Genomic DNA, 25,364 nt, shown 5'->3' on the forward strand with positions numbered 1-25,364 from the left:
TTATAGAGAAAACTCAAACTCAGACATTTCAAGTGAAAACCCTAAGTCAACTTTTAGTTCATAAAGAATTCACACAGTCTCAAATATTTAAAATTAATTTTGGTAATTATGGTAGTAACTCAAGTACTCAAAGTAAGTCTGATAATTTTTCTAATAAACAGTTAAATCTTATTCTTGTTTCAAAAGAACAGTACAACCAAACACTAATTGCTAGCTTCCTTAAAAAACAGTAATTGTTTACAAGCAAATCAGTAAGCTCCAAAATTGTTAGCCAAGTCAGACAGTAATTATTTTCTCATTCCTCAGTAACTAAATGACTGGTTAAATAATGACATTTGCATAGATATGCCACACATTCCAAACAACTGAAATACATAAAACGCTTAAATCTTTACTTTTTTTATTCTATTAGATTTATAGGCAGTGAGACAAGATAAGGTAAAATGGGTTTTCACTTTTTTTCTTTGTTGTTGCAACACTGTAAATCTCATGAATCCAAATCATTCTAAGAATAATGCCCACAAAAATACTTGAGGAGAGTGTAAGAATCAGAGAATAATGAATTGAACCACTGTAGAATTTTAAAGTTAATCTCAACTGGCAATCCATACAAAACAAGGTCAACTTTCTCTGTATTGCAATGTTTTTACCTGCAAATCCAGTCAATTTTAAAAACACCTCCCAGCATTTTAGCACTCATTCCTGCTGGAAGCACCCAGTGTATAGGAGATCCTCCATGATGTGATTCTGAAGAAAGTCTTGCAAACCCTAAGGAAATCATATTACAAAATAATATGTAAGTGCTATTATAATTAATGTTTTTATATGTCCAAATTAATTTTTATTCTCACCTTGAAATTTTCCACTTTCTCTGACAGAAAATATTAAGATAACACTCCTTGCAGATCTGAATGCAGCATTTAGTTTTTTCTCATTTACAGGCAGTGTGGACCATACACCCTATACAAATAATGTAAAGACCACAAATTGAAATTTAACTGAAAAATCTCCAAGAGCAAAAGCTGTATCTACAAAAGAGCAAAAGCTATTGATGATTTTAAGAATGCTAAAAAAAAGAAAGGTTCTATTAACAGCTATAAGAATAATGTAAGAATTACTTATTTAAAAAACAGGAAAACGATGGAGAAATTATCTACTTTAAAAATCACAAAAGCAACTAGTAAACACTAGGGATGAGTACGCTGAATAAATCAATCACCTACAATCATTCTGAAACCACAACCACTTATTCTGTTAAACACATACTGTTCAAAAGTGAATCACAACTTGTCTATCTTCCTGAAAAGGTGCCTAATAAAGTAATTTAGGGCTTTTTTGGGGGGGAGAGGAGAGTGCTGATACTGGAGTTTGAATTCAGGACTTCACTCTTTTGAGGCAGGCATTCTATTGCTTGAGCCATACCTCCAACCTTCCTAATAACTTAAAATGATTTTTAGTAGTCGAACCATAATTCCAAAAGCTTTTATAGTTAAGTTGAAATTTATATGTATCAAAGTTGAAGAAGCCTTTTTTTTACCCAGAGCTAGAATATAACTCCTCTTCCTGAAAGATAAAAAGAGATGGAATGGTAAGGCAGGGCAGAAACTTTTAAACTGTTCATACCAATCTATTCATGTTTTCATGCACACTAAGTGTTCGATTACTTCAGCTTAAATCTACTTCAGCTAAAGAACTGAATACAAGATGACCAGATGGTCTATTTGGCACATTGTTGCCTTGTTTGTAAAGTTTTATGGAATCATTCACTCAAGTTAGAATCACAGGGCTGGTAGAGTGGCTTACAAGCATGAAGTCCTGAGTTCACACCCCAGTACCACCAAAAGAAATAAATAAAAACAGACTATTAATACCAACAGAAATATGGTTGGAAAAATATTTAAACTTTAACATTCTGATAGACAGAAATGTTATTGCTCAATTTAAACCAAAAATTGCAAGATATTACAACAGCTCATGTCTCACACAAATGTATTTTTGGATTTCCTTAAAAAGAAAATTAGGATCTTACAATCACAGCTACTGGACATATCTTCTTCTTTTTTTTTTTTTAAATAGTCTGGGTTGGGCCTTTAAAGCTATCTTTTCCATTTCTTCTAAATCCAAGTGCTCTTCTAAAAAAATCAAACCCTCCTCTTAATGGAATGACTTCTCAAAAGAAGCTCATGATGTAAAGCAAACAGCAACATAAGACAAACATCGGCTAACTAAAACAGCTATTACATGTTAGCACAATATATTAACTGGATATAGAAATAAAAATGAACAGAAATCAATCTTTCGCAGTATAACAGTTGTCAACATTGAATACTGTGACTTCTAAAATCATACTTTACTTAAATTACTATCAAGTTTCCAAATAACCATAAATCAGATCCTGAGTGGCAACTGGATCTTTAATAATTTTAATGAAAATCACAGCATTTTACATTACTAGATAATTCAAGTCTAACTTCCCATTTAAATATTTCCATATTAGGATAGTTTCAATAGAACTGATGCTAATACCTTAGCTTTGGCAAGAGACACATTTTCATGGTTGTTACTCTTTATGAGGAAAAATCTTGCATCCTGAAGGACATATTTGAGTTTACTGGTTTGATCTGAAAAAAAGAAATCCAAACTAATTAACCTCAGATCATCATCCTACAAAGGAGTATAAACAATAGTAACTAAAATTAGTCTTCCACAACCCAGCTAAACTCTTAAAGCTCAACCATCACCCATTCAACCTAAGCCACAACATAAAATAAAGCAAAGCTAAGAAAAGACAACCAGCATTTTGCAAGAAAGTAAACCTAATCTAGTGATATTCCGATATATCAGATCTATACCCAAGAATAAAAGTGGCTACAAGGTATTTTTGGGGGGGGTGGAAGGGGGCCTGCAAGTTTCATAGATTTTTATCAGAGTCACTGAAATATTGATTATAGACCATTAAACAAAAACGCCATCTTATTACATCCAAAAGCTAGTATCTGAAAGGTTTGGTATTATTCTGAAAGATAAGCAGTAAAAAGTAAACAAGGAGCATGGAGCTTTTCTAGTCTAAATTATATTATTTTTTTTCCTTAATATATCGGAACATTACTACATTAAACCAACTATTAATGGAGAACCAATAGGCAAAATAATGACTTTATGGAGCATGCAATGAAAACAATTTCAAATTTAAATGATACCTTTTCGGACAGCACGAACGGAAGATGATAATTTCTCATGCTTCTTTTCTGAACCTGTATTTAGCCAAAGTACATTTGTTCAGATTGTGCTTTAATAGAGGTAAGACAAAATTTCTACAGTCTTGTCACATAAAATTCTCATTCAAGATAAATTATTCTTCCTGGCGCACCCACACACACAAAAATGTACTTCTCAATGTGTACGAGTGTTTTGCTTTTTGGGTTGTTTGAATTTTTTAAAAAATGTATTTGAACAGTTTCCCACTCAGAAAACTAGTCACTGAATCATCATCTTCCAAGGAAAAAAAAGTGAAAATTCCACTTAAGCAGTAACAGAAGATTAAAATAAGAAAAAGCTTAGTTTCCTCTACAATTATTACACTGAACATGCCAAAAATCAGTACTAATGGACAACAAGTTCACACTAAACTACAGCCTCCACACACTTTCTAAAGCAGATTACATTAGAATCAGTCAGAATATGAGCACAAAAAAAGTAAACACATTACCTGCATAGGACTCTGATGCAGAGCTTCCACTTCTATCAAAAACAATTGGTGATATGCCTCGAGCTCTCTTCCTTTCCTTCTTTTTCTCATCTAAAACATTGAAAACATTCAACAAGAGTTAAAAGTATCACAACATAGAAACTAGCATAGGTATTCAAAGGACATACCATTATATATCTGGTTTTTGCACAGCTCTTAAGGTATTAGTCACTGCTTACTTTTATTCTCATCCCCCATTTTGAAGATAATATTTAAAAGCTAAGGACATTTTGTCTTACCAGTTTCAAACAGAAAAACACATGGATGTAGCTGAGATACCATGTATGTACTTCATTGTCCTATATATAAAGATGGAAATGAGTAAATTTTCAAAGAGGAGGGGAAATCTGTAAAGCAAATATTAAGTTTTTTCCATAAAATTTACTGTGTCCTTTCTATACACCACATAGCAAGGACTGTTTTAAGTTCTTTTCTTTGCTAGTCTTAACTATGCTACCATCTTCAAAACAATTCCAACTATGTCTCCTAAGACAGTTGAGGAGTACCAGAACTGATAGCTTTTCAACTGGAGGAAAAAAAGTACACCAATATAAATTAGTGATTCCTTTCTGAGGCCAAAACATATTTTTTGTCTTCAATTCCATTCTTCTTTACCATTTCCTTGCTGAATTACTTCTCTTATTTTGTAATTTAAAATTTATCACTAAAGTCTTAATGACACTCTGTGTGCTTCCACAAGAAAATCAAGAATCTTCAGTAGACAAAAAAGGTTTAGATTACCCATCATGTAAGAACAATTTCAAGCTTAATTTAGAACTTTAGACATCATACCATGATAAACTCCTTTACTCTTCAGCTGGGTAAGGAGGATATGAAGGGAGAAAAATGCATACACTTTACCTTTACAAAAGCAATGGAAAGCTGGGAAAGAATATTCAGTGACCATGCATATGTTATCATATTATACAATAACAGCTAACTACTTAAAAGCCCTTAGTAAATTGCTTTCCTTAATTCTCAGAGCAAGTTTATGAGATATTCTCATTGACAGATGAGGAAACCTCAACCAAGAACATGGCCACGTTCCCACAGCTACTCAGTGCCAGAACATAGATTCAGGTCAAAGTAAAGTATACCCATAGTGGAGATAAATTGAAAAACCCCTTTGAGCATCAACTTAAATATTAATAATGAATGACAGGACTATAAAATAGGTACGGGGGGGGGGGGGGAGGGAGGATACTAGTGGGAGAGGGGAGGATGAATGAAGGAGATTATGTGAGGGTGTATGGTTGATGAACTTCATATACTTGTATGAAATAGAACAAAGAAACCTCTTACAATTGCTTTAAGTGGGGCGGGAGAGGGTTGAGGGGGAGAGACAATGGGGGTGATCTAACCAATGTCCAATATAAACTTAATCAGAATTGTCACTGTGAATGCCCCCCTGTATAACAAATATATCCTAATAAAAATTTTTATATAAAAAAACTTTTTATTATATAATAAAAATACCCAAAAGGCCGGTCTTCTCTCTTGATAGTACAAACCCTGTCTTATTGAGTGAATGGAAAAGATACTTATTACTATTCTTGAAAGGGGGATCTAGATCTAGTTAGCATTTGCTCTTTTTTTTGCAGCACTGGGGTTTGAACTCAAATCTTGCACTTGCTGGGCAATCTACCACCTTGAGCCATGCCCCAGCCCAGTTTTTTTTTTTTTTTTCAAATCAAGTAATTGTGGTATGGTTAATTTTTTCTCATTGGGTATTTCAAGAGTTCAAATATCACAAATTCATCAGCCTGAAAAGGTAAAACATCTCATTGCTGATACTGCCCAATGATTTTATATACTATTTCAGCTGCCATTAGTATGAGCAATCCTCAAGGAATTTTCACCACATTTGCACGAGCTATTTCCACTATTCTTAAGTGCACGGCCTCTTCCCGAACAATTACTCTCAGGTCAAAAGAACAAAATTCATCTAGCAAAGTTTATCAACCAGAGTGTTACTCTTGTAAGTCACTAAAAAGTCTAAGGAAAAACAAGCAAAATATACTGGAGTCTAGAAAATTTATAATATTAAAGGCAAATGGAATCCCTTACATTCAAATTTTTCTTCCATGCAGTATGAAGAGAAACTATAAGAAAAATTATCCCCTGCATATTAAATATAGCATCTAAAGTAGGTTCCACATAGGAAATTTTCCTTAAGATAAGTAAGAGTTACGGGTACCTCTTTTGAGACAATAAATCTATTAACAGAATTTTAATACTGATTTATTATAAAAGTACAGGACACCATATTATAAAAGTACAGGACACCATTTAATCTGAAATTTCTTTTCTACAAAAGTATCAAGTACCCTGCTATAGTACTGGTATGACATAGTTTGTTAAAAATGCAAATTACTGGGTTGGAGGCATGGCTCACAAAAAAAGAAAGAAAAAACACTGATTCCAGGTCCTATCCATTAAGTAAGTCCCCACTGTTTGACTTAACAACACAACACAAAAATTCAAGACTAAGAACACAATATTCCTAACAGAGATACCAAAGGAAAGATTCCTGTAACATTCCCCACCCCAAAGATGGTTTCACACATTCTTCATAGTAAGTGAACATTCATCCTTTCTGCCTTAAAAACAAATGAAAACAAATGACAGGAATGTAAAACAGGTTCTTGGGAGTTGGGATGAGCAAGAGGAGGGTAGAGTATGAAAGGAGAGGGGGTAGTGTGTGAAAGGAGCGGGTGTAAAGTGGTAAACATAGCTGATGTACTTTACACACATGTATGAAAGTAGAACAATGAAACCTATTGAAATTATTTTCAGAAGGCATGAGGAGGGATGAGCCAAGGGGGTAAAAGTGAATCAGAGTACACTGTATAAATATATGGAAAAATCACAGTGAAATCCCTTTGTACAACTAATATATGCTACTAAAAAATGGGGAAGCGATTACTAATGCACTACTAAGAAAAATTCCACAATAACGAAACTATAGTTGCAAACAATAGAAATTTCTTTGTATTGTAATGTTGAGTACATTTTGCTTACGTAGCAAATGTAATAGGATCTTGACAGAAGAGGAGCATGAGACTATAATCACCATACAGTAGACAGAGGTCTATAAGTCCCTGACTGCTCTTTTTTGTATACTCTGAATTTCCCAAGACTGGGCCACTAGGACTGATTACTATCAACTAGATTTACATTTTTGTCTCACAGATCAGATAGGATAAAGAGGTAGGACAGACGGTATTAAAGAGATGACCTAAGAGGGCTCTTATACTATCTCTTCCCATAAGAACTTTTCCATTCTGTACCTTGACACCTTAGCCCTCTACAGACCCTGACCCAGTCAGTTAACTCGCACACATAGAATTGGAAGAAAACTTTGTGCTCCCCGAGGGCAAAAGAAAGAAGTGGTTCGGTTGTCACATACTGAAAATTTCAGAGAATTATATGAGAAATGTTGTAATACCTAGTGGAATTACATGTGAGTATACTTCAAGTATGTAAGTATTGAAATAAGCTGTGGTTGACTCTGAAAATTAAGAACCTACAACATTAAAACCTGAAATTCACATTTCTATATAAACAATTGGTCCTATGCTTCTAACCAATCAATTTTGTAACCTGGAAATATCTTTACTAAATGTATAAATTATATTCAAAATTTTTCAAATATATTTATAATATTCAGTAGCACAAAAATATAAAAGATCACAAGACAATTCCCCTACTGTCTCAAAAATCACATACTTCAATTTAAACACATTCAAAAACAAAACAAATCCTTAAAAACAACAAAAAGACAGTTTTACATATAAAAAGTAGTACCTGACCCATCTGTGCCTGAACCAGATCTGACAGATCCATCTGTGAAGGAAACAGACTCAGAACCAGAGTCACTGGCCTCACTTCGAGTGTCATAATCATTTCCCTCTTCCTTCTGGTCTCTCTCATCCTGTTCATATTCTTCTTCTTCCTCTTCCTCCTCCTCCTCCTCCTCCTCTTCTTCTTCCTCCTCTTCCTCTCCATCTTCATCCACCTCATCTTCTTCTGCATCTTCTTCTACCTCTTCGTCTTCCTCTACATCTTCCTCCACTCCTTCTTCCTCATTCTCAGTGTTGTTGCCTTGCTCATCAGAAGAACCACTGCTGCCAGTCTCATGGTCAGAGCCATATTCTTCAGAGTTCACTTCTTCCTTTGAAGACTGGCTGGATCTGCTTGCACGTCTGTCAACTTCAAGCCCAATTCTCTGATGTTTAAAGAAAAAGGGAATCAGCAGTCATATAACAGACAAGGTCAAGGTGAATAAATAGTTCTAAGCCTCAAAAAGAACTGCTTTCTGTTTTATATCTGCAATAATATTTACTACCTCAGAACCATCTGGTGTAGGAGATTTGGCCCTTCTTTCAGGATCCCTTTTTCGTAGACAAGTTTTTTCAGGTTGACTCTTGTAAGATTCTCTGGAGGCATTACTTGACAGACGAATTTTCCGATCAGCATCTAGACGCTTGTTTCTTTCAGATCTTTGATATTCCTCAGTTTTATACTCTGTGACTGACTTTCCTTTTGCACTAACTACTCTTTTGTTATTGCTAACAGATGAGCTTAGTGGCTTAGAAATCAATTGTCTTGAATGGACAGAAGGTTTTTGTCGCTTGGTATCAGTAGATTCCATTCGGTCACTTTTTCTTTTTGAGCCTTTAAAATATAATTTAAAAAGTCATGTAAAAGTATTTGCAGTATTCTATTATATTTCACCCAATATTTACAGACAATGTACATCAGGGAGAAAAATGTCTCGTTTCTTTAAAGTGTCTTCTGAAATATTTTTACTTCAGAATTAATCTAAAAGAAAAGTGAGCTTTTCAACCATTGAACTAATAAATCCATATACTTGAAGAGTTTCATGTACGCAAAAAAAAAAAAATTACTCTTATTCATATGGAATAGGATCCATTATGTGGAACAGTTTATTATGGACTTTTGGCATTAACTGTACCAATGAACAAATATAAAAGCACAAGACATTTTCTTAAGAAATGCAATAGCCTTCCACTTCCACTGTTATTTTGACAAAAATAATAGAACACTTACCCTTTTTCTCATTTTTATCTTGTTCGCTCTCTGGATTATACAGTTCATCATCCTGTTCTGGTACTTCAGTCAATATATCATCTAGAACATTAAGTTCTCCATCTGCAAACAAATTTAAAATATGATAGGAACAAATCAGTATCATAAAGCATTTATTTCTGAGTACTTACTAAGTATGAAGCCATAATCATTAAAGAGTTTTTAATTCAGGATTGAGATACAAGATTATGCCTGTAAAACAATTAAAGTAAAGAATGTATAAAGAGTTCTTATCTACAAAGCCAAAAATACATACCACATAGGTATGAAAAGATGGTAGGCACTAGCTTAATAAAGTAATCAAATTTAGTATCACCAATGAGACAAATCAATGTTATACACCTCCTGGGATGATGCACTGAGAACAGAATACTTCTATGACATTCCTATACAGAATGCAAAGTCTGAACTTATATATGAGGAAACATCAGACAAACCCAAATAAAAGGGCATCCAAATACATGAAACACAAAAACTAAGACATTACACCATGTTAAAGCAGACAAAAGACATAACTGAAGATAGTCACATGTGAGACATAACTGGTGAAATCTAAGTCTATATATTATAGTATCAATGTTAACTTAGTGATTTTGATAGTACTGTTAGTTAAGTAAAAGAAAATTATTTTTATGAAAGACGTAAGTATTTAGGGGCAAAGATGCATCCTGCAAATTGATAAGCAGTTCAAGAAAAAAAGTAGGCATGTGTGTACATATCCACATACATACACTTGGGGATGGAGCACTTACTGGGAGAGGGGATAACTGGGAGAGGAAGTGTGGGGGGGGCACACTAACAATTGACAGAAACACAAATGTGATAAAATGGTAACATTTACAAAACATGGCTGCAGAAAGCAAGAAAATTCTTTACACTATTCCAGCAGTTATTCTGTTTACCTGAAACTATATCAAAATAAAGTTATAAGGCTTAATTTTAAATGCAGTTAAGGCTAAGGCAGGAGGATCACCAGTGCCAGGCCAACCTGGGCTGTATGAGACCCTATCTCAAAAAAATACATATATACAAATAAAAAAAGATAAAGGGGGAAAAAAAAAACCCTAATGATGTGCTATACAAAGAAGTTTGGAGCCTGCTCGTATGAACTATGAAGGAATAAGTTGTTCAGAACTCAACTACAACTATTTTGACATATTCAATGATGACCAAAACTTAAAACTCACTTTTTCCTCCCTACCCCCAAACCAGTCTAATAGGACAAAATAAGTCTTAGAAATATATGCAAATACCACTTTAAATAGTTTTTTAAATTATATTTATTACACTAACAGTAAATATTTTGAACTTTAACCTTCCGTGTAAAAATAATTTTTTTCCAAATTTAAGCTGGGCAAAGGAAGTATAAAGGCTTAAAAACTGATGAGACACATTAACTGTATTTATTGCTACCACCAAAAAGCAAAGCACTCTCAAAGCACAGTAAGGTTAATAAGTTGGGGTCAATAAGTGGATTAGATTGAGACTCAAACTTCACAAAAGGGGAAAGGAAATCAGTGACTAAAGATACCTGAAACAGTAGGTATCAACAGTAAGATAGGAAGAAAGATTACACAGAAAATGGAAATGTTTCTATTTAAGAATGATACTTAAAGAATACTGTTTGTAATGGCACAGCAACAGATCTGAGTGGTATTAATGTTTACTTGTACTTTGCCATGTTTTTAAATTTGTAAGTATTACATGAATTGTTTTGTGTGTGTGTGTGTGTGTTTAAGGTGTGTGAGGGGAGAGGGGTTGCTTTTGTGGTGCTGGGGATTCAACCTAAGGCCCTGTACATGCCACGCAGTACTCTCCCAACTGCACTACATTCCTAGCCCTTTTGTTTTTGAGACAAGGTCTATGCAACTCCAAATCCTCCTGCTTGCACCTCCCATGTACCTGGGATTATAGTCATGGACCATCACTCCCAGCATTCCTTATTTTTTTAAAATGTTATTGAGAATCAGGATGTGTTGAACATGAAGGCATCCTGCATCTAGATTTGTTTTCACTGAAGACAAAATCCCCTCAAGACTTAAATGGTGGAAAATACTATAAAAACTAAATTGTTTGATAGAAATAATCCAAGTTTTACAGATGTTTAATGATTACGGACTCAAAGTTCTCTGATCAGTAAAAAGTCAGAACCAACAATTCCAACAGAATCAAATATACTTGTAAAAGACAAAAACGCTAAAATATCACAAAATAGGCAAATAGTGATAAATCTTCTCATGAAATCACTAATTTCTATTGGAAATACACCCCCAAAAACCTGAACATTTACATGAAATTATACACTTCATATATGCTAAATTTAATATAGAAAAACAGCTGATGGAATACAGCTCAAGTGGTAGAGTGCCTGCCCGAAAGAAAAAATATACACAATTTAAATATTAATGACAATACAGGCCAAATACAAATACAAGCAATATTATACACACATAGAAATATCAAAAAGTGGGACCAGTAGAGGAGACCAAACGGAGGAGGAAAAGGAAAGATAGTGAATAATAATGAAATACATCCCAGCTATGAAGGAACAAGACAGAAGGAAACATGCTGAAAACTGTTATCCTGAAAATACAGGATAGGGAAAAGGAGTAAACACAGTAAAGGGTGTTACACTGACTTAAACACAATGGACGTACAGGCAAAATTCCCACTGACCAACAGACACCTAAACAATGAAGGACAAGAATGAAAAACAGGTCATTCTAAGAGGAGGGCACTAATAGGGGAGAGGGAGTAAAAGAAGGAAGAAGGTAATATGGGTGGTGTATTTTCTATACAAGAATGAACATAGAGTTTTTAAACTTACTATAATCACCATAACAGAACTAAGGTAGAAAGAAGAAAAATGGAGGGGATGAACCAATTCGAGATACAATACATATATACATGAAAATGTCATAATGAAACTATATAGATATCTTAAGCCAAATCTTTTTTTTTCTTTTCCCAAAAATGAAGGACAGGAACATAAATCAGGTCCTGTCTGGAGTTTAGTACCAGTGATGGGGGAGGAATATCAGGAAGGGGTGTAGGAGGGTGAAGATGGTGGAAATATATGGTAAATTCAACTATGATATACTATAAGAACTTTTGTAAACGTTACAATGCACTTCCAGTACAATAATATAAAAATATTATTATTTTTTATTAATATAAATATTAATAGCAAATCTAACTCATAATTCACCAATAAAAAGCCATTTTATAGTTTAAAAGTTTTAACAAATTCAAATTCAGGTATTACTTGCACTTTCAGAAAGCACCTGCAAACCTTTTCAAGCTAACAAATACTAACCAACAATTACTTAATAACACATCTTGCCACTTTAATATTTTACCACTTTCACATATATCCTATGGATGGATATACACCACACAAATAAAACACATTTAACATCCATTACTTTGCAGATAAATTGAAGAAACAGAAGTACAAACTAATCAAATACACTAGTTAGTACAGACAGATAAAAGTTGAGTTCAGAGGGTGGTGGAGTGCCTCCAGAGATAGAGGGCCTGCCTAGCAAGGGTGAGGCCCTGAGTTCAAACCCCAGTGCCACCAGAAGAAAAAAAAAAAAGAATAAGGGCGGGTACCAGTGGCTCATGCCTGTAATCCTAGCTACTAAGGAGGCAGAGATCAGGAGTACTGCAGTTCAACAAAGCCAGCCCAGGCAAATGTTCAGTGAGACCCTATCTCGAAAAACCTTTCAACAAAAATAGGGCTGGTGGAGTGGCTCAATGTGAAGGTCCTGAGGTCAAGCCCCAATACTGTTATTAAAAAAAAAAGGAAAAAAAAGTTGAGTTCAGGTTTTCTAAATCTACAATTACATGGGGGAACATTAAACACATCTTTAAACAAAGTACAACAGACTCAACGTGAATGCAAAATATTAAAAGGTAGTATGCATAATATTAATTTCAAATTACTGCACTACACAGCCCCATAACACCAACATTCTAGTATTTTAAATTTACTTTGTATTGAAGGTCAACTAGAACATCTTCACTTGATGGAATACATAGTTTTATCCATATCATAGTCTATAATATCAACAAGTTAACTGTGCAACTAGCTTAAAACTGTAGCTCTATCAAAAATTGGCAAACTAAATCCTGTAGGACAAAGTTGACCCATAGCCTGCTTCTGTATGGCCTGCTATTTATAAAAATGGTTTTTATGCTTTTGAAGGTATTATAAAGAATACATAGCCCAGAATTTTTGTGGCTCACAGAGCCTATATAACCCTTATAAAAAGTTTTGCTGACCTGATATAAATGATCACATTTTAAATTATTTTTTCCATCACTGAAACCATTTACATATTCATTGAAATAGGATGTATAGAGAAGAGATTTAGAGGTGAAGTAACCTGGATTATCCCTTAAGAGCTAGATACTGAGAAATTTTCAGCCTTTCTAAGCTCCAATTTCTTAACCGCTAATAAGAGGCATCAAGAATAAAAAGATCAGCTAGGCACAGGTAGTTCATGTCTATAATCCTACCTACACAGGAGGCAGAAATCAGGAGGATCATGGTTTGAAGCCAGCCCAGGCAAACAGTTCCTGAGACCCTATGTCCAAAATACTCAACACAAAAAAAGGCTGGTGGAATGGCTTAAGTGGCAGAGTGCCTGCTTAACAAGCCTATGGACTTCTAGGCATTTCTTATGGTAACCCCTTCATGGCAGTTTCAGGATAAGAGGATCTATTGTTGATTTAGGGTTCTAAATGTGTATGTCCCAATAAAGAAAGAACTAGTTAGAACCCAGTAACACTACCACGGAATTTTATTCATAGAGACAATAAAAGCCAAGAAGGTTCAAAGGGAGGATATACTTCCTTATTGCTGGGAGAAATGGCAAAGTGGAAGATGCTTTCCAAACTATTTTTTAATTTAGTTTTTCAATTAGCATACATTAATAATAATAGGGATTTCATCATGATGATTCCACATATGCTTACAGTATACTTTGGTCAGGTCCACTTACCACTCATCCCTCCCTCCTTAAAAATTTTAATTGCAAATATTAAGGATACTTTTTAAAACCAAAAAATGGTTTAAAAAGGTCAATAAGAGGGCTGGCAAAGTGGCTCAAGTGGTAGAGGGCCTGTCTAGGCTCTGAATTCAACAGCCAGCACCACAAAAAAAAAAGAAAAAGAAAAAACAAAGACAATGAAAGTTCTAATACTAGACATGACTAAAACTAATCTCCTTCCTCTGGTGACTTTCTTCATGACTAGAAAAAGTATACTTTGTTCATTTTTCAACCTGGAATGAACTGGGGGAGTTTTGTTTGTTTTTGGTGGTTCAAGGGTTTGAACTCAGGGCCACATGCTTGCAAGGCAGGCACTCTACCACTTGAGCCACTCCCCCGGATTCAAGTTGGAATAAATTAGTTCTAAAGAAAGGAAACATTTTTATTTATTTATTTATTTGTAGTACCAGGGCTTGAACTCAGGGTCTACACCTTGAGCCACTCCTGCAGCCCTTTCCTGCGATGAGTTTTTTTTGAGATGGGATCTCAGAAACTATTTTCCTCATCTGGCTTTGAACTGTGATCCTCCTGATGTCTGCCTCCTCAGTAGCTAGGATTACCTGGCACCCTGCTGGGAAACATTACTTTAACACTCTCACAAGCTGCTGTTAAAGACTATGTTTATCATTGCCATATCTTTATTGGAAAGAAGTAATTATCTCTAAGAAATCAAATAATATCCATTAGTTCTAGAGTGACTTTATTTAAACTACCTTAATAGTGTTTTAGATCATTTTCTATAGGTTTAAAGCACTATAAACTTGAAATTTCTTTTAATGCCCATTTTGTGTTTCAAAATTAAGATGTCACAAGATTTTTCAAAATGTGCTAGTGTAACAAATTAGTTCAATGAAATAACACTTTCATTCAACAAAAATTTCCTTTTAGAACTAAAATTCAAATCTATCAAAAGTTATTAACAGTTAACAGAATGAATCCATCTATTGGATGCTTTGTTTTTGAAAATGCCAACCCACTTATTTTTCCCCTGTAACAAAGATCTTGAGCTTTCTTTTTTTTTTTTTTTCCCTAAAGGACTACTGATTAGGCACCCAGATTCTCACCTGAAAATAACCAGAAGAGCAGCCCTAGCAGTCTTCTGTCAAGACACAGAAAAGTTAATAAAAGGCTTTGCATGAGATGCTCTGTTACTGCCTCGTGTTTTTTATTAGCACTGTCTGAACACTGAGCATGCCTACTTTTTAATTTTTTTAAACATTACCTGTTACCTATTGTGTTAAACAGTAAGTTTACCTGCCTGACTCTAAAATGCATGTATGTCTTAAACCCCTAGTAATATTGATGCAAAACAACCTCAAAAAAACTGAAGGTACTGGTGTGGCTCATGCCTGTAATCCTAGATACTCAGTAGGCAGAAATCAGGAGGATCAAGGTTGAAGCGAGCCTGGGATAACAGTTTGTGAGACCCTATCTCACAAAAACCTAATACAAAAAAGGGCAGGTAGAGTGGCTCAAGGTGTAGGCCATGACACTGAAACCTGTCAAAATCATTTTAAGAAGGGGAAAGGGGAAGAGGGAAAATATTGGAGGGGATGAACCAAACCAGAGTACATTGTACACATACATGGAAACATCACAGTGAAACCCCTTGTACAATCATAATATACTAATTAAAATTTTTTTAAATATATATAATTTTTCTAAATGAAGTCCAGAGTCTTGGATTTTTCCATCCCATCAAAATTTCTTTCTCTCCAAAAAGCGGGTAGCATCTTTAATCTCCCACTTTACTTCTATCATGAGACTTTACAAAAAAAGAACGGGGATGTCAATTATATACTCTAAGTTTTGTATACCATAACTAAAGTGAACAGGAAAAGCAGTTTTATCCTAAGAAACAGTAAGGGCTGCAGTATGATGTATGTATGCATATATGTGTATAACTATGTACATGTATGTTTGTGTGTGTGTAAAGAAACTGAGAAACTTACCTTTGGATTGCACACTGCACTCTACTGAACAACTCAGTTATTAATGATGTCCAACAATGTAAATACTTAAGGTATAGAGACACAATTACTATACAAAAGGAACATGGTAAAGGAGACAAACATACTCTTTGCCCCCGTGAAGCTTCCAGTCTGGTAATGTGCAAATTATACGTATTTTAGATTGAACGTTTAGAAGAGCTCTTTGTAAAGAACTTTGTAAAAGCTTAAGAAATAAAATGTATACAAGATGTTTATAGTAACAGAAAAGATGCATATTTCCTTCTAATTAAAAAAAAAAAATGGGGCTGGGAGACTAGAGGTCTGGTTCAAGAAGTGGAGCCCTGACATGTCTACTTAGCAAGTGGGAAGCCCAATATTGAGCAGGAGGAAAAAAAATGGGGCTAGGGATGCAGCCTGGTAGTTGAGGGCTTGTCTAGTATGTGCAAGGAGCCCTGGATTTAATCCCCAGCACCACACACACACACACACACACAGAAAGCATTTACATTAATAGCCTACACAGGAATAACAGGAAGCTGGCACTTTGTCTAGTAACATAGGATTCAGCTTTTAGGTGTACCATAGGAATATTATAGAAATTGGTGTATGTTGATTACAGAGTTAATATGCAAGGCCCAATAATGCAAGGAGTCTATGACCAAGAATCTTTTAATGGTTCTATAATTAGCATATAGTAATAGCAAATTTCTGCAAGTTGGACTTATTTTTTCAATCAAGCTCTTATCCTGTTTACAGAATAATTAAGGGAACTTAAGTTTGAAGCAAGACTTTTGCAGGGTTTAGCTTTATAATTTCCTAACGTTTCTTGTAACTGATGATAGTAAAATTTAAAGTTTTCTATTTTTCCTTGTTTAAATATGAGACAGACAAGTACTAGATATTTGACCATGATAGAGTAAATGATACACTAGCACCTCCAATAAATTACTACCTTTTTCAGCAGCCCAGAGATAATCTTTGTTCTAAATTCTAAAGATAAGCATGTGTATCAGGGTTTTTTTGTTTTGCTTTCTTTTGCTGGTGGTACTGGGGTTTGAACACAGAGCCTCACGCTTTGCTTGCTAGGCAGGTGCTCTACAAGCTGCACCACTCCGCCAGTCCCTCTCTTTGTTGTGTTGATAGGGTCTCAGGAGCTACTTGCCCAGACTGACTTCAAACCTCAATCCTGCAAATCTTTGCCCCCTCAGTAGCTAGTATTGAGCCACCAGTGCCTGGCCATGTATTGGTTTTTAGATAGAGAAATTCAGTTGTGGGAAAATTAAGTTTTAAAAAATAAGGCAAAGAACCTTTCCAAAGTTGGAAAATTTATCCTAAGTATTGCTGACAGGTGGCATTACTGCTTCTCAAAAATAAAAGTTTATGTATTTGGACATTATCATCACTAAATCTATTTCTAAAACAAAACTTAAATCATCACTTATATTCGTCAAGCACTTAACTTTACTTATGTTTTTGTTTCATTTATCTCTTACATCCCAGGACAACCAGACTCCATATTCCTAACTGATAAATTACCCCCTGACAATCAAATGCTGAGTGAATTTTTGTTGGTCTATTTTAATAGCTGTTTTTACTAATAAAAAGTGTCTTCCTTTATTCACTAACACCATGCAATCCTATGTTCACATTCTTTGGAATTTCTCAAAAAAAAAAGTGAGTGGGGGAACTTTTAGGGGTTTAGTTTAAAGATGGGGGAGGGGAAGGAGCTGCTATAACCTGATCAACAAACTGCTTTAGGAGGACACGGACATCTTAAGCATATTTCCACCCACTCCACTTCCCAAGCTTGTCCTTATCCTTGAGCAATTCCTAACAGCATAAACACTTTCCTACTGTAGAAACTAAAAAAATGAGAGTATCACAAGCTTAATGCAACTTGATGCTAGAGCCAACTTAACAAATCCCCACCCCAAACTAATTTGCCACACAGAAGAATCAGATAGATATAGGGCAGCAACTGTGTCGTATTTTCATCAATCGTAACTATTTCAAGGCTACCAAGGTAATTTTAGGGTTGAAAAATACGTCAAGGCAGCATCCAATCTTGACAGACAAGTACTGATCCAGATAGGGTCTGGGAACTTAATATTTCAAAAGAAATTACATTGTACCATAGCAACATCAGTTCTTACATTTTATTCCTACAACTCTACACCGCACTCATTTGTTCCTAACTGTGCCCTGTGGGAACTCAGAGGTGCTATGCATAACGTATTTCTAGCAGAACTGCCAGAACTGGGGCTGGAAGGGAGGTAAGCCTAAATCACATCATTTTTTCAAGCATTACGCTTTCCAATGCATTAAGAGAAACAAAACGCAATCCTTGCCACTTTGCCTATTATTTAATACAACAGTCAAAAGTTACTTGTACGTTATTTCTCGAGACTAGTAATCCACCTTACCACTTACATATGCTCATTTTAATTAGACTTTATTATGGCATTATACATTCTCAAAATTGGCCCTAACAGAAAAGCGGGTCTGAAAATACGCAATACAATCCGCATAATCCTACCCGGAAATAAGCCTAGAGGCCGTAACACAGAACAGGCCCTTCCTTTCTCAGTCTCTCCCATGACAGCGAAAAGGAAAGTCAGGAGTGGAATACAGATCAAAGAAAACCCCAAGGCGAGACGAAATGTTGGGCCATGTGGAAACCGAGGACGAAAGAACAGGCCAGGTTTCTTGCTAAGGAGCCCAAGTGTGTCGCTGGGAGGGGGAGAGTGACCGGGTCCGCGCGAGACAAGCTATAACTTCCCCAACCCCCACCCTGCCAGGCAACGACGACCGAGCTCCACCACCACTGCCCAGCCCCGCCTCCGCCAGTCACCTTTCTCCGCACTAACCTTTCTCCTCCCGACTGTCGGCCGCCATTGCTCCCCTCCGGCTTCCGCTGCTGCCGCCGCCGCTACCGCCACCGCCGCTGCCACCCGGACGCGACTCGCGCGGGCGCCGCAGACGCGGCAGCAGTTGCACGAGCCCGTCCGTCAGTCCGTCCGACGGGCTGCGAGCTTTGCACTTGTCCTCTATCACTCACCCTCCTCCGGTCACCTTTCTTCCCTTTCTCCTTTTCCCCCTTCCCTCCTTTCACTCCAGTCCCCGGAGGCCTAGGCCCAGTCTTCCCGTTGGGGTTCAAATACGGGAGGGGTAAGGAGGGAAGTGAAACATATGGCGACGGCGGGCGGCGCTAAAATGGAGCCTGCTTCCTGCGTGAAACAATCCCGCTCCCGAAATGCCCTGCGCTGTTTACGCTCCGTTCCTCTCTGGGAACGTCATAGTACGGAGAGGGGCGGGGAAGCAGGGTGGCAAGGGAACGTACGTGGCGTCAGCACGTCGTCCTGCCCCCTGTAGCCCGGATGTCCTGGGAAGGAGTCTTACTTCCTCAGTTGACTAGGTGGCCTTGGTTGATCTTAGGCCGGTATGGTGTGCTGCAAACACTCGAGCGATTCTGTTTTCCCAACAAAACGCCTACTGGAGGCCCTAGCAGGTCTTGAATAGGTAGATAAGTAGACATTGAATCAAAAATGAGTGTTATGTAATGTTCTAATCACTAATTCAGTGAGCTAGGATTTATTAGGTTTCTAATACATCCAAATAGAGGCAAATAGTTTTCTAGGCTTTAGGGGGTATGTATGTGTACATACATACACGTGTATGTGTGTGTGTTTGTATGTTGAGGATCTGTTGTTGCCCTCATGGAAGTCTGAGTTTATATTCTTAAGGCTGGAGTAAACAAATTTAAAATTGCGAAGAATTTTATGAAAGAAACAAAAGGTTAAGTGAGAAGAGATCTTTTATGGAAAAGAAAACAAAGGTCTTTACGTCGAGGTGAAGTTAAGACTCATACCTAAGGGGTAAAAGGGATCTAGCTAATAGGTGGAGTTAAGAATCTTCAAACCAAAGACTTTGAAGAAAGAGGAGATCTCCATGAAGACAAGGATCTAAGGAGAACACCAGGGAGCTAGAATTAAGATAATGAATGAGAGGACAAGTGGCCAAGATGTTTCACAAACAAGTCACCTTAGAAATTAAAACCTAATAAGAACCTATCTAAAACAAAAGCAGTACAACATCTGGAAGAAGACTGAATTTAGAGGTTGAGCCCACTGTAGGATGAGAACAGAAAATACCTTTAGTATTTCACAGATTCACATCTATAAAATGTAAAGGCAAGTCTATGCAAGTTTAAGGTGATCAACACTCATAAGAAGGTAAAATCTAGTGTCTCGTAAACATACTGCTCAAGTGAAGGTCAGGTTACATTTCACAGGTTGTATGATGTCTGTTAACCTAATAATTTCCATGAGTCAGCTGAATCATGGCAAATATGTTTCAAACCATGATGGATGGTGACAGGAAACCATCATTTTGATAACTCTTTAATAAATTATCATTTATCCTGTTTCTAATTCAGACTGTATCTCATAGTTATCAAGCAAGTAAGTTTATGAAGGGGAGTGTCTTTTTATGAAAGTACACAGCAAATATATGGCCAGAACAAAGCAATGATAGAACTCACACATCACCATTTCACAACAATTAATGAAATAAACATCCATGCAATGATCTCTGTAATGTGTAATGTAGCAATTAAATAAAGGCTATTAGATGTTATGCACCTCCTGATAAAAGGACACATACTATCAATAATCATGATGAAAAAAATTAAACCTGGATCTCATAAAGACTGCATGGATCCAGCTTCATGTGAGTGCAGCCATTCTGACTCATAACCACTATGATTGCCTCTGAGTAAACCTACTGTGTTTTCACTGCAGTTTCCCAGCATACTATAAATAGACAAAACCATTACAGTGAGTAGAGAGCTTTATGACCAGACATGGTCCCCAGGAATGTGTTTAGCTCTTGGAATTAGCTTGAGATAAAGCAGTTACATTCTGGCGTCAATGAAGTCACATTTGCCCCAACCATCTTATTAGCCTGCATCTTCTCACTCAAATCTCATGGATCTGTCTGGTCTTATTGCTGCCCAGGACCATGCTTTTGTCATTAAGTTAGCAATAAATTGCACTCTTTAATTCTGGATCTGTCTGCCTCTTTTCTTTGGTTTTACAGCTCTTTGTGGATGGTTCTCATACATTGGGACCAGGTTATTCTGGAGCAAAGACTTTAGGTTAGTGGTTCTCAGTGAAAGATTGGAAATGAAGATGGAGGTGAGCGTGAGAGGAGAAGGGGGGATAATTCTGCCCCCCAGAGGACATTTTGACAATGTTTGGAGAAATTTGTGGTTACCACAACAGGGGAGACCTACTGGCATATATGCAGAGAAGCCAGGTTGTTGCTGCTAAACATCCTACAGTGCACAGAAAGCCCTGCCCCACTTATTAATAAAGAACTATCCACTCAAATGCCAATAGCCCAAGCTGAGAATCCCAGGGCACAGGCAGAGCATAGATGAATATGTTAAGTAATCCTATATAAATACCATAAGCAAAATCCAGACAATAAGAAACTCTACAAGATAAACTTCTTCAAAATAAACTGCAATAGTCATATGCCCATGGCTCACTCCTGTAATCCTAGCTACTTGGAACACAGAGATATAGAGGATCATGGTTCAAGAACAAATAGATCTCAAGACCCATCTCAAAAATAACCAGAGCAAAATGGACTGGAGGTGTGGCTCAAGTGGTAGAGAGCCAGCTTTGCAAGCATTAAGTCCTAGTTCAAACCCTGGTCCCACCAAAAAAATTAATTACATTAAAATAAAGTTACTAGAAGTATAAAGCATACAGATATATCAGTTACAGTGCATGTGAAGGATGGACTGCAAGAGGTCCCAGAAGGTAATAATTGGCCGAGGAGATATTTCTCCTTCCCAGGAAACATCTGTTTGCACCTGAGAGACATCTCCACCCTTGGGCAAAACAAAAAGGCTATAAAACCCAATTTCCAACCTGACCCATGGGACCACTGATTTCCGGGTTCTGCTGCATGCCCCCATGCAACCTTTCTCTCCTCTTCTCTACAAATAAAATCTTCCTGACCTCTGCTGCTGGAGTCTGCCTCTGCTTTCAATTTCAGAGTGGACCCAAGAACTCTCAACAGCTGAAAATTCCTGCATGTCTTCTGTGCATCATATCTGGCAACCTACGAAGGGACACTTCTTGAGCTGAGCTCGGTACAGGTTGCACCAAACTGGAGGGGACTGCCTAGAAAGTGGCTGTGATCATCCAGCACTCCGATGGAGTCTGTCCTCCAGGAGAAACCCCCACCATGGCTTAGCTAAGGTGGATCTCTCAGGCTAACCTTCTCTCTCTCTCTCTTTCTCTCTCTCTCTCTCTCTCTCTCTCTCTCTCTCTCTCTCTCTCTCACTAGGAAGGCTTTCTCCCTCAGGAACCTGGGGGAAAAGCTCCAAACCCTCTATAGCTGTTAAGGCAGGCACCCTGATAAATCAGGGGCCAATTGGGGGCTTGTACCAGACTGCCAATGCTACATGGGCAGAGCTAAACTTCAGTGCACTAAAGCTTTTTTTCCTCTCAACTCTCAACTCCCTCCCTCCTTAAACTCTCTCTCCCTTTGAGATCTGACCCATTTAGGAGAGGTCCAAAAACAGCCAGTGGAAAGGAAAGTTTCTCTTCAAGTTATAAGGGTGCTCTGGCTGGGGCAACTCCCTGGTAACAGCCGAAGGCTGAAGATGCAACTTCCTGACTCATCCTGAGGCTCCAAAGGTGGCTAAGTATTGGACCACTTCAGCCATGTCCATGGCAAAAAGACAATCAGACCTCTACACTTTCTTATCAGACCTCTACACTTTCTTCACAGTTCCCGTGGCCAGAGAGTGGAGGTCACCCCTCACTTCCAGTGCTCTAGTACTGCCTCTGGTGGGATTGATCTGGATAGTAGTGATGACTAATAATCCCTTATGCATTGAGCTTGGGAACTCTCTTTCCCCCAATCCTCAGGTTCTCCTTCCTCTTTCCCAAGTAGATCAGGATAAGTGGCCTCCCCCCTTTATTCTAAATAGCAGTGGGCTTCCTTCTTCAGTCCAGTCTGGGAGCGTTCCCTACATCCCCCATGACAGACACCAGAAAGTGCTACTCTCTAACTTGGGCTTAACTCTTTTTGTCAGTCATCTGGTTGATCTAGTTAAGCAAGTTACTGTAGTCTGCCCTCAGGGGGAAAAAAAGACTTAAGGGAATAGACACCTCAATGGTCTTCTCTGTTTGTCTCTTACTGCAGCAAAAAACAATGTTTTCAGACACTCCCTCTCTTTTCATAGAAAACATATGTGTCTCATAGGATATATAGGGGGACAAAAGTCTACCTCATCAGGAGTACCTGTCCATGTCTCCACAAGGGTCCCCCCTCTGGCTGTGCAAGCCCTCTTGGTTACTTTGACATAGTGTTTTTAAGTTACAAGCCTTCAGCTGGTAGAGGAGAACCAGGTACCTGGGTCACAAGGCAAACAGGCAAAGCAAAACAAACAAAGAAAAAAAATTGATCAGGGTCACTCCAGCGGGATGGCTGCAGCCAGACATACCTAAATGTTTCCCCACAACCTTAGCCACAGGTGGCAGTGGCAGGAGAGCATAGGAGAGAGGGACGCCCTCTCCCATGTAGAGGATCTCCCCACCTGGGGATGCCTAGGTAAAGGGAGAAAACCTCTGTTAAGGTGATAAATTTTCCCTTGCTTCCCTTTTTAGATGGGGAAATGAAGCTTCCAGTACGCCAGAAGAATCACCCCTTGCCTACTTACTAAAACATTGGAAAGACCTTGATCCAGAAAGTTTTCAAAGAAAGAAACTCAAGTTTTACTGCACCCAGCCTGGCCACAATATTCTCTGGGAGATGGGGGAAAATGGCTAGAAGGAGGGAGCCTTAATTATAATATCATTCTTTAATTAGATATGTTCTGTAAAAAGGAGGGAAAGTGGACTGAAGTCCTGTATATTCAACTTTTTTTTTCTAAGAGACCACCCAAAATGGCTGACCAAATGCAGGCTAGATACCTAGATTATGCTGACCCTTTACAAAAGCTCCCAAACTCCCTTGAGGAACCAGAACAAAAAAACCACCTAATGCCCAAGGGCCCCCCATAATTTCAAAGGGGTCTCCCCGATGACAGAAATCAAATCTTACTTCTCTGGAGAAATAGTGAGTACTAGATCAGGCAGCTGAAGCTGGGGATGATTATCACTTAGATAAATGTGACCCCCCCCACCCCACAGGCCTATTTCAGACTGAGCCCTTGTGGGGGGGGGGAGAAAGACAGACACAGGAGATCAGGTAATGCCTAGGTATGATCTTAAGTGGAACCCTAAAAATGACAAGGATGAATGGACCTGTAACCATTTCATCTGCTGCATTTTTCAGGGCCTGAGGAGAGCCAAGATAAACCCCTTAATTACTCCCAAGTCACAGCTGTAGAGCAAGGACTCTTAGAAACCTCAGTAGCTTTCCTACAGAGACTTAAGAATGGTTTACAAAAGCATACCAACATTGTACCAGAGTCACAGAAGAAGGAGATTGTCCTAAAAGATAAATTAGCCCCAGATATTTGTAGAAGTCTTCAAAAACTGGTGGCTGATGGGAGCAGAGATCTAAACCAATTGGTCTGTGTAACCACATCCATATGCTATAATAGAGACTTAGAAAAAGAAAAAAGGGACCAGGAGAGGGAAATGAGAAAGAATAAATTGTAAGAGGCTCTGATTGCAATGCTCAGAGAGGTTCCCCCCAAGCAGAATCCAAAGCCGAGGACATGTTTTCAATGTGGACAGGCAGGCCACTTTAGGAGGGAGTGCCCCCGGAGGAAGCCACCTCCAGAACCCTGCCCCATTTGCTGGGAAAATCATTGGAAGCACACTGTCTTCGGTTTCCTGGGGAACCAAGGCCAGAGCCTCCCACCAAAGACAGGTTCGCGGGCCCCCATTCAGGCTCCTGTAACCACCAGAAAAGCAGAGAAGCCCCAGGTGATACTCATTATTGAAAAGCACAAGGTCAGCCACCTTATTGATACCATAGCCAGCATTTCAGCTATTCCTTTCTCACCTGGACCAGGTCCTTATATGTTCAGGGCATATAAGGTCAGCCCCTACAGCATTATTTCACTCAGCCTCTAGCCTGCTCCTGTGGAGATTTCCACTTCTGTCACTCCTTTTTAATTTTCCAAGAAACCCCTACTCCTGTGCTAGGATGAAACCTTCTATCTAAATTGGGGGTACAGCTCCTTTTATCCCCAGGAAAGTACTTTTGCTTTCCCCTGATAGAGGAACAAGTAGACCCCACAATGTGAATGGACAGACATACAGTGGGATAGGCACGAACAACAGTCCCAGTCCTAATTCATCTCAAGGCCACCTCTTGATTTCCCCATCAAAAACAATATCCTTTAAGTTAAGGAGGGTCTAATACCCATAATCAAAAACTTAAAAAGACAGGGACTGCTAATAGAATGCTCCAGCCCATATAATACTCCTCTTCTCAGTGTCAGGAAGGGACCTAACAAAT

At 37.8% G+C, this 25,364-nt stretch overlaps 1 protein-coding gene across 5 annotated transcripts in view; it reads right to left on the reverse strand.

Moving 5' to 3' along the window:
• Ythdc1 (YTH N6-methyladenosine RNA binding protein C1) overlaps positions 1-19,145 on the reverse strand; it is a 33,478-nt gene extending 14,333 nt beyond the window's left edge. For 2 of the 5 annotated variants that reach the window (XM_074042078.1, XM_074042077.1), the window contains exons 1-9: positions 18,737-19,144; positions 8,822-8,923; positions 8,097-8,425; positions 7,556-7,976; positions 3,710-3,799; positions 3,201-3,254; positions 2,527-2,621; positions 852-960; positions 651-768 (exon numbers count right to left, since the gene is read on the reverse strand). In XM_074042078.1, coding sequence (XP_073898179.1) covers positions 651-768; positions 852-960; positions 2,527-2,621; positions 3,201-3,254; positions 3,710-3,799; positions 7,556-7,976; positions 8,097-8,425; positions 8,822-8,923; positions 18,737-18,764 — 1,346 coding nt within the window. In that variant the 5' untranslated portion in view covers positions 18,765-19,144. Of the gene's footprint in view, positions 1-650; positions 769-851; positions 961-2,526; positions 2,622-3,200; positions 3,255-3,709; positions 3,800-7,555; positions 7,977-8,096; positions 8,426-8,821; positions 8,924-18,736 lie in introns of all 5 variants that reach the window. The other 3 variants (XM_074042080.1, XM_074042079.1, XM_074042081.1) reach the window with 2 other exon arrangements.
• Positions 19,146-25,364: the final 6,219 nt, after the last annotated feature.

The sequence above is a fragment of the Castor canadensis genome, chromosome 9 (assembly GCF_047511655.1).
Source record: "Castor canadensis chromosome 9, mCasCan1.hap1v2, whole genome shotgun sequence".
Lineage (NCBI taxonomy): Eukaryota > Metazoa > Chordata > Mammalia > Rodentia > Castoridae > Castor > Castor canadensis.